The sequence below is a fragment of the Phyllostomus discolor genome, chromosome 1 (genome assembly GCF_004126475.2).
Source record: "Phyllostomus discolor isolate MPI-MPIP mPhyDis1 chromosome 1, mPhyDis1.pri.v3, whole genome shotgun sequence".
Classification (NCBI taxonomy): Eukaryota; Metazoa; Chordata; class Mammalia; order Chiroptera; family Phyllostomidae; genus Phyllostomus; species Phyllostomus discolor.
In genome coordinates, this window is record NC_040903.2 from 110,219,604 (window position 1) to 110,229,550 (window position 9,947).

General features: G+C 41.5%; 1 protein-coding gene and 1 pseudogene across 1 annotated transcript; one reads left to right on the forward strand and one right to left on the reverse strand.

Annotated features, from left to right (window-relative positions):
- The first annotated feature begins 245 nt into the window (after positions 1-245).
- On the forward strand, positions 246-4,291 carry GJD4 (gap junction protein delta 4). The gene is made up of 2 exons (XM_028505465.2): positions 246-899; positions 2,551-4,291. The coding sequence occupies exons 1-2, from the start codon at positions 836-838 to the stop codon at positions 3,555-3,557; spliced, it is 1,071 nt and encodes a 356-aa protein (XP_028361266.1). The 5' UTR covers positions 246-835; the 3' UTR covers positions 3,558-4,291.
- Positions 4,292-5,263: 972 nt separating this feature from the next.
- On the reverse strand, positions 5,264-7,785 carry LOC114493207 (annotated as a pseudogene).
- Positions 7,786-9,947: the final 2,162 nt, after the last annotated feature.

Consider the following 9,947-nt stretch of genomic DNA (forward strand, 5'->3'; position numbering starts at 1 on the left):
TAGATTGAAAAAAAACCCAAAAACACTACAGTATTTTTGCCCTGGGCATTTAGCTGTTCCCAGGGGCAGGCAGTTGTTTGTCTCTCCCTGGAACAGATGGACTGGATGCCTCCAATTGTCCCCCAGGCAGTAATTTTTAGCTGTCCCAGGAGGTTGGCTGTCTTTCCAGGGAGTGGTGGGCCTTATCTGCAGTTCCTGAAATAGCTTTAACATATGCATTACTTACTAGGCTTATAACTATTTACCTTAAAATAAAATTTTCCAACTCTTGAGTCCCCTATCTTGAGGACAAGAGCCTTTTGGGTTATAATGAGTCATGCTTCATAGAGAAGGCAGAATTTGAACATTTTCGTGTTTCTTTAACAAGTGAAGTGGTATGGAATTGTTTTCAAAGAGAAAACACCTTTATTTAATAAAGAATTTACTTGGCTAGTTAACAAAACTGTTCTTTCTTGTGCTAAATATAATCACTTCTATTATATATCCTGAAGCCTCTGTCTCTCCTGGCTGAGACATGTGAGCACTGCCAGGAACCTGGAATGTCCCAGGAGGGTAAGAATAGCCCACAATGAGAAATGACTCCTGCTGTCTTCTGGTCACTGCAGTTGTCAGGAACTCTGCCTTAGAGGTGAACAGCTTGGGGGCGTCTCAACTTGGAGACAGAAAAACTGACCTCTTGCTCCTGGGCTCAATTCTTTCCTTTTATATTTCCAGCTCTCATTTTTAAGCCTCTTGTAGCTAACATACATTTATTTCTGCAAAGATTTACCACCTCCTTGGAGATCACAGGCTTTTGATATCTCCAGCAGCCTTGAGTCTGTGACATTTTGGAAGCATGGACCATTGGGACTTGCTAGGGTTCCTCATTATCACGTTAAACTGCAATGTGACCATTGTGGGTGAGTACAAGAAATACCCCCAAAGCTTTTATTTTGTTTTTGTTTTGTTTTGTTTAAAGATTTTAGATATTTATAGAGAGGGGAAGGGTGGGAGAAAGAGAGGGAGAAATATATGAACGTGTGGTTGCCTCTCTCACCCTCTACTGGGGACTTAGCCCACAACCCAGGCATGTGTTGTAGACTGAGAATCAAACCAGTGACCCTTTGGTTCACAGGCTAGCACTCAATCCACTGAGCCACACCAGCCAGGGCTGTTTGTTTTTTCTATTTTTTTAAAATTGGTTTGTCTTGTCTAGCCCCAAGACAAAGGCCTATGAACTACTGGAGCAAAGAGGACTATGGATTCAAGCTTCTGACTGTACCATAGTTCCAACAATCATTTAAGGAAGTCTGGATGTGAGTGTTGCTTCTCTCCTTGGGCCTCTTCTTGCTGACATTCTGGTGCTGAGTCTGAAGAATGAAGCAGGTGGAAGGAATGTTTTTGTGTAACTCTTTTCTGGTTGCCTTACCATAAAAAGAAACAATACAGTAAAAGTGAAAGAGAAATTAATGCCTCAATTATACTTTCTTCTTGTTCATTTTTTTAGAGTTTAATCTTGAAGCTTAATTTGTAAAGATTATTAATTTCTCTTGTGCTTTAAGCCAAATCCCATTTTAGTTTATTTTTTTTTTAACAAAGAAAGTGATAAGGATTTCTGAGTTTAGTGCGGGTAAGGCAATTTTTTAGAGAAGTATGGGTGTCCTAGAAAAAGAAACTGAGACAAGAACTAATCATTGATGTTTTTCTTATTCATTATTTTGTAGAACTTAAACAAAATCATCTTGGTCTTTAAAAGTTTGAGTCAATAATCTCATCACATAATAATATTCTTTAATTGCCTTCATTTTAATAGAGTTTTGTTTTTCTGCTCTCAAGTGATGTTTTCTCTATCTTATCACAAAACAAAATATTTACAAATTATTTTGTCCAAGTCTTAAACATGTTCCAAAATAGTTGACTCATGATATGAAAAGAAGACTTTTGAAGTTATTTTGAATCCCCAGCTTGGCCATATGTATTCATGATAAGTTGAAAAAGACAAAGTTCATTGATTCATAAAATTGAAATAAGGGAAAAGGAATTCTGAATTACTGAAAAATCTGAAAAATTGAATGTTCATAGAGACATTTGATTGCAAAAGTCATAGAGCAATTTAAATATAAGCCCTAGTATTACAAGATGTTCTTTCGAACCATTATCATAAATAAAAAATTAACTGAGATTAACAGTTGTATTATATAGTTGTTATACACAGTAACAAGAATGCATTAACATTCTTTAAGAAGCTTAATCTCCTAAACTTTCATTCTAAATCTTTCAGTCCAGGAGATATTAACAAAAGTTTGAACTAGCGGAGTCAAATATTCTTAGTATTTATGCTTCTTTAAAATCTATTATTCTCAAAAGGATTTTATAAACAAGTAGTTCAAACAGTGTCTGACACATAAGTGCTCTATAAGTATTTGTCACATGTGCTAACTCGCTGATACTGTTGCTGTGACTGAAATACATGTGTGTGTATTTCACATTTCACTCTCAGTCCCAGTACACACTTAAACATTATTGTTAGGAGAAAGCATGGTGGTGCTCACCCTACCTCCTCTTTTTCAGGGAAGATCTGGCTTATCTTCATGATCCTGCTGAGGATGGTGGTCATCATTGTGGCGGGGTCCCCTGTCTACCAGGATGAGCAGGAGAGGTTTGTGTGTAACACCCTGCAGCTAGGGTGTGCCAATGTCTGTTATGACATCTTCTCTCCCGTGTCCCACCTGCGCTTCTGGCTAGTCCAAAGCGTGTCTGCCCTCCTCCCTTCTGCGGTTTTCGGTATTTACGTCCTGCACAAAGTATCCGAGCTCGCTGTCTGGGGCCCCTGCAGGCCAGGTGGCGGTCCCGGGGACCAGAATCCCGCTGACCTGAGCCCTGAGGATCGGTGCTGCTCGCTGCCCTGCAGGGAGGGGCGCAGCCTGGTGGTGCCAGATTTCTCCTCGGGCTATATTGTGCAGCTCTGTCTGCGGACTTTGGCAGAAATAGCTTTCGGGGCCTTGCATTACCTCCTCTTCGGATTCTCGGTCCCCAATAGATTCTCCTGCACCCATGTTTCTTGCTCTGGCACGGTGGACTGCTACGTCTCTCGGCCCACGGAGAAGTCCACACTGATGCTCTTCCTCTGGGCACTCAGCGCTCTCTCGGTGCTGCTCAGCGTGACTGACCTGCTCTGCAGTCTGCACCGAAGAACGCGCAGGTGGCCGGGCACAGCCAGGGGCCGCCGGGGATCCGGGGAAGAAAGTGCGGCTCCTGAGCACCCTGGCCAGGGGACCGGAGGGCACGATGCCCACAGCCCCGGTAGTCAGACCGGTGTGTCAGGGCGGGTGGAGCTTCCAGATGAGGATGAGACTGAGGGGTTATCCTTAGCTAACGACAGGCTGCCCAGGGCTTGCACAGAGCCTGGGGGCAGACCCCGCACATTAGCCCCTCAGAAGCCCCAAAGTGAAGATCCCTTAATGCTCCTCAGCCTGCTGGCCCGGCCCCGCCCATCCATTCCGCAGCAACCCCCCGCCCTCCGGGCTGGCTCTGGAAGGGCCCCACTCCCGGAGACCAGAAGGTCTGAGTGGGTGTGAAGAGGTCAGTTGGGCAGTGCAGTGACTGAGAGAAGATGCAGACCCGGATGTGCAGCATCACTTTGGCACATGGGAAACCTTCAAGTTCCTGGAGAATATCGACAGTCAAGAAGGCCATCTTGCCTGCCACAAGTGGCTTCAGACTGAAAGCTACGATGATTAATTGACGAGAATCAGGTTACTACTGATCATCTTACGCTCTTGATTGGTCTATTGTCTTATTCTTTACCATGGTATGTGCTTTATGTAAAGCATTTACCTTACATTAGTAGAGCTCATTATTGTTCTAATGTTTTCTGGTGAATTATTATGAGGGTTCATTTTGCTTGTTTTTTCTGCTTTGATAAAACAGGTATCTTATGCATGCAATCAATAGAGTCAGTAGGGAGACATTAGTTTAACTTTTCCAACCCCCTTTAATAAAATTAATGCTGATTGTGATATCCCACTACATACTTCATTGTGTTATGGGAGAAATGACAAATGCAGAAAATATGACTGGTAAACAATTGGGGCCTTTTGGGCATCTTTGATGGTTATTGCATTCAGGTGGAAGTTGCACAGGCTATGGGTGGACCCTGACTTGTTTGTTGTTTCTGAGTGTGTCTCTGAGTAGTTGTCTTCACTGAGGAAAGGGAAGTGAGTGGCCCTTGAGCTATCCAATGCTTTCCAGTCTGGGTTTTGCCTGTGTCCTTGAGAGAGTTGTGCAGTTCAGGTTGCCCTGAGAGACCTCATACTCCAGTGGAGAGGAGAAACCCCAGGAATTCTGTGGTTTTACAGTCTGAGCTCCTGCTTTCTGTGTGTGCAATGGAAAGAGCTGCCACCCTCCTGGAAATGGGCTTCCACAGGTCCTCGCTGCACTTATTTGCATTGTCCTGCTTTGCAGAACCTGTTAGAACTTTAATGCTGCCTTTTAGTGCTGGATGGGAGGACACAGTGCAGCAGGAAGAGCCACTGTGGATCAGGACATACTTGCTCACCTGCAGCAAGAGAAGAGCCATCTGGAATTGATGAATATCCTCTTGTCTCCAAACACAAAATGTCCGAGAAAGAGAATTTCCCTCACCCATTCAAATAATTAAAAAGGTGAACAAATGTACTCATGGAACTAATGGACACTTTTAACTGTTCTAAAGAAGATTTTGAAATATCTGCCAGAATGGAGAATAACATCCTACTTGATATATCTACAGGATGCCAAAGCAATTGATTAAAACTTAAAAAAAATCCACAATTGTTTTGGCATAAAGATATTTGAATGAATGTGCTTATATTTAACATGCAGTAAATCAATTTCTTTCTCCCTTGCTCCTCATTCATTGAAACCTGTAAGCTATGACTCAAGACTTCTTTCTTTAATACTTAGGTCAATGTCTGCACATAGCAAATAAATGTGATTTTTGAGTCTAATATTCCTAAACTATTCAGGGGCAAATCTGGTTTTTGACTCCTACCACATGCAATTCTAAGGCTGGAAAAATATAAGAATTCTCCAGGGCTTCATTACTATTTGTTTTCCCAAATCAATTCATGGCTTTTATTGCATCTTTTTTGGAGTGAAATTTAGTCTCTACTTACAAGACACTGTGAGATAGAAAATTCTACATAGAAATAAGAAACTCATTGAAAAGAGAAGTTTCATACAGTATATATAGTTTCGAAATGTTCAAGTATAGTTTCATTGTAAAAAGTGCTGCAACAACAACCACATTTAAAAAGAGCTCTAAGTAGAGAAATGGTAAGACAAACTTACACCAAACATAGTACAAAACAAACAACATTTTATGCTTCAGCTGTATAATCTAAAAGTTAAAGGTCCCAGAAGTACCATCCTGAACTTGGAACATACAGCTGTCAGAGGTAGTTTCTGGCACATTTTGATCTTCCTCTTCCTCTACAGGGAAATAATCAAGTTTAATGAAGCTTTGTATACAGATTCATTTTCATAGTTTTGTAGAGCTTCAATTTTGTCTAAACCTCCACATTCCTCAATCATTATGCCAAGTTTCTCAGTTTCACCTAGTTTCTTAACAGCCTGGAAGATATTTGAAATGGCATCTAGAATAACCAGAATAATTTTGGTATCTTTTACAGTTAAGAGGTTCACCAGTGGTTCTATTATACCATAGTGAACAAGGTATACAATCTGTTCAACTGTTCCACCACTTGTGTAGGTGGTTACAGCCCATACAGCTTCCTTTTGTGTCTTAAAGTCTGTCATAAGAGAAGAACAATGAGGAATGGGACTAATCCATGATTCATAACTTTTTGTACCTCATCTTGGCAGCCAGCTGTAATGTTTGACATTGTCCATGTAGCTTCCTTCGGAATATTAGTCTTAGAGTTTGTTAACAGGCTGGGAAACATGGCAAGTGCTCCCGTATTTATTACAACCTGAGTCTGTTCATCTGTTCCAGTGACAATATTTCCTATGGCTCTTAGTGCAGGAGTCACAATTGGCAATTCAGTAGCTCCCAGGATCTCCACAAACTGGGGCACAACTCCAGTTTTCACAACCATTTCAATCCACTCATTTGGACCATCAGTAAGGTAGGAGATGGCCCAGCAGATATCTGCTAATCCTTCTGGGTCATCATGATGTAGGAGATGAACTAAAGTAGGAAGAATCTGCTCAACAGCATCTAATGGGGGTGCAGGATTCTTGTTGCAACAAAGGTTTGAGTGTCCAGGTAAGATTATGTAAGTAACCACATACTAAAGATGACATATCAGGAACTGCAAGAAGAGCCAACAGTGGACCAACTGCACTGTACTTGATAACCAAGTCTTGGAAAGCTGAACCATCACCTGTGATGTTTCCCAGAGCCCATAGAGCTTGTTCATTGATGTGAGCATGGGAAGATGTCAACACAGAAATGAATGTTGGGATAGCACCTCCATCTACTACAACCTTGGCCTGTTCTGATGTCCCAGAAAAAAGTGTTAGTGAAGGCCCAGGCAGATTCAAACTGAATGGGACTACAATCAGTTCTGTCCAAGAAGGACACAAATTTTGGAATCAAACCAGCCTCGATTATGCTGTCTATTGGTGGCAGTTTTTCCCTAGAAAGCCATTTCCTTGCAGCCTGAGTAGCTTGGAGCTGGCTTTCCAAATTGTTGCTATTATCCCTTTGATAATGTCTTCAACAGACCAATTTATAGTGCTCTGGTTGTTGTGGTTTTCCTACAGTGGAGAAGTAGCATCATCAGGAAATGAGCTTACATTTCTTCTTTTCAGCATCTGTTCATCCTCCTTAGCTTTTCTCAGCTCTATATTAACTTTTATTTGATGGCGCTTCATTTCTGTACTGTCTTTCCCCTTGTTCTTAAATCTGTTAAGGTGGGCAACTGGTGAGTTAACATTTTCATTGGTGGACATGGTTATGAGACAGAGGGAGATAGCTGCACAACCGGGTTAGTCTTTTCATAGGAGACAGTGTGAGGTGGACGTGCTGTGGTTTGGTTGCTCTGAAAACACCCAACACTGATCAGCACAAAGACCGTGTGTCACATCTTTAAAATATCACAGATAAGTCTGAGGAATCATCTGACATCTTGCCATTTCTATAGCTGGACAACTTAGATCTTATCAGCCTACTCAACTGTTCCTTTTTCAGAAACACAGATATTATCCAACATTTTTCTGATATTCTTGTTTTTAACTGTTGTGGCTTAGTGAATCAAAGCAGTTGAATTTGATACATTTTCAATGTTGTTTCCTTCAAGAACTCATCTTTCTGAACTTGAGACACTGAACAAGCAATGCCTGAACTCATCTGAACCCTGTGGATTTTTTCCCCCTCAAAATTTCTGATTTCAAGAGAACTATTTTTATAGCAGAAGCCTAATGTAACACCCTTGATAATGTTCTGTACAGGACTGCAGATAATGTGAACAGTGGCCAGTTCCTTTCTATTTCCCCACCAATTATCAATTTAGAGCCTCTTCTTTTTGTCTCAAAGGAGACTGGGTTCTACATTGATGTCATTAAAGTCCCTCTGTAGGGTGCCTCTGGGGCCCTTCACAACAACTGCATCCCTTCAGAAGGATGTCAACAGTCTGATTGCTGAGAATGGAGCAATCTTTGCAGTAGATGCTACAAAGAGCTTCATTGCTATTTTAAAAGTAAGATCCACAGGCCCTTCAAACACCCCAGTACTAGTATTGATAATGTTGAGTGCTGAAATCAACTCAATATTGGTGGTGTGCACTCAGGGTGACTGAATAATAGCTGGGAGAAGAAGGTGGAAAATGCTGAGTTGGACTTCTTTCTCAGCCAGAGTCTGAGTGACATCTACACAGAGCATGTCTGTGCCCTTCTCCTGCTGGAGTCCATGCTGAGGTTTGGGTTTATAAATAAGTGTGACTTTATTTGGGTGGCACAGCAAAGGGCTGCTGTGGCCTCTCTGCTGATGTCCACAATCCCACCATCAGAGCCTCAGAGATTTTAGTTTGATTCATGGAAAAATGTACATACTATTCAGAACAATGGGTGCTAAGAAGGAAGAGGAGAGATAAGGAGTCAAAGGTAGGATTCTGTTTTTTTATCCTATGTCAACCATTACTTAACAGGCAACTTCATTCCGCTGGGCCTGTTTTCTTCTCTGAGTGACAAGGTACCCAGACTGAATGGTTCCTTATTACTCTACAAGTTTAGGAATCAATCAATGAAGTATGCAACTATTAGTCATTTTACCCTAATAGGGTCAATTCTTTAGGTCTTTCCATCCTACTATCTGCTTTAGCATAGGGTTTTGTTGTTGTTGTTTTTCCTAGAAGGGAAAGGAAGGGAAGGAGAGAGTAACATTGATTGGTTGCCTCCCATATGCACCCCAGCTGGGAATGAACCCACGACCTTAGGTATGTGCCCTGATTGGGGATCGAGCCTGTAACCTTTTGATGTACAGGGCAATGCTGCAACCAACTGAGCTACCCAGCCAGGGCTCAGCACATGTTTTGATGAGATGAAGATGGGCAGAACAAGAGAGGCCCATGTGTTCCCGGGAAGGACTGTTATGGAGAGGGATAGGGACCCCTGGAGAGCAGGAGGGGCTGAAAGACAATTTGGTTGACTTCATGCTCTATTGAGTGAAGGCAGAAGGGCTTAGTGGACAGACACTAGGCTCACCTGATGTGACCCCACCCTGTGAAGTGCAAGCTTACAGTGTCCTGGAACCTGACTGGCTATATTAGTATGAGTGGGAATGCATCGTTGGAATATGCAGATGGAGGAGACCCTCATCTACTCTTTGCTGTAACATAGGACACCTAGTTTTGTAATTTAGGTTTTGAAGTCTTTAAAGATCATTTTTCAAGTATATTTTATTGATGTTGATATTACAGTTGTCCCAATTTTCTCTCCCCTTTATCCCCCCTCCTTCCTGCAATCCATCGCCCTCCAGCATTCCTCCCACCTTTAGTTCATGTACATGGGTCATACATATAACTTCTTTGGCTTCTCTGTTTCCTATATTATTCTTAACCTCCCCCTGTGTATTTTATGCCTACTAATTATGCTTCTTATTCCCTATACCTTTCCCCCCATTGTTCCCCTCCCCTTCTGCACTGATAACCCTCCATGTGGCCTCCATTTCTCTGATTCTGTTCCTATTCTAGTTGTTTGCTTACTTTTTGTTTTCATTGTTTTTCTTTTTTTTTTTTTTAGGTTCAGTTGTTGATAGTTGTGAGTCTGTTGTCATTTTACTATTCATAGTTTTTTATGATCTTCTATGTCTTAGTTAAGTCCCTTTAACATTTCTTATAATAAGGGCTTGGTAATGATGAACTCTTTGAACTTGACCTTAACTGGGAAGCACTTCATCTGTCCATCCATTCTAAATGATAGCGTTGCTGCAATGGAGTAATCTTGGATATGGGTCCTTGCCTTTCATGACTTCAAATACTTCTTTCTAGTCCCTTCTTGCCTGCAAGGTTTCTTTGAGAAATCAGCTGATGGCATTATGGTATTCCTTTGTAGGTAACTCTTTCTTTTCCTCTTGCTGCTTTTAAGATTCTTTCTTTATCTTTAATATTGGGTACTTAATGATGATGTGCCTTGCTGTGTCCTCTTTGGGTCCAATTGCTTTGGAACTCCTCTGTGCTTCTCTGGACTTACTGGAAGTCTATTTCCTTCACCAATTGGGGAAGTTTTCCTTCATTATTTGTTCAAATAACTTTTCAACTTCTTGCTCTATTTCTTCTCCTTCTGGCACCCCTATGATTCAGATATTGGACTGTTTAAGGTTGTCCAGAGGTTCTAAGCCTCTCCTCAATTTTTTTGAATTCTTGGTTCTTCATTCTGTTCCAGGTGGATGTTTATTTCTTCATTTGTTCCAAATTGTTGATTGAGCCCTGTTTCCTTCTCTTCACTGTTGGTTCCCTGAATATTTT

What these genes read in the sequence shown, in the direction of transcription:
- GJD4 (XM_028505465.2), top strand. Translation starts at nt 836, where the DNA reads ATGGACCATTGGGACTTGCTAGGGTTCCTCATTATCACGTTAAACTGC. An exon ending in CTGCAATGTGACCATTGTGG is followed by an intron (nt 900 to 2,550) that starts GTGAGTACAAGA and finishes CCTCTTTTTCAG; the next exon opens with GGAAGATCTGGCTTATCTTC.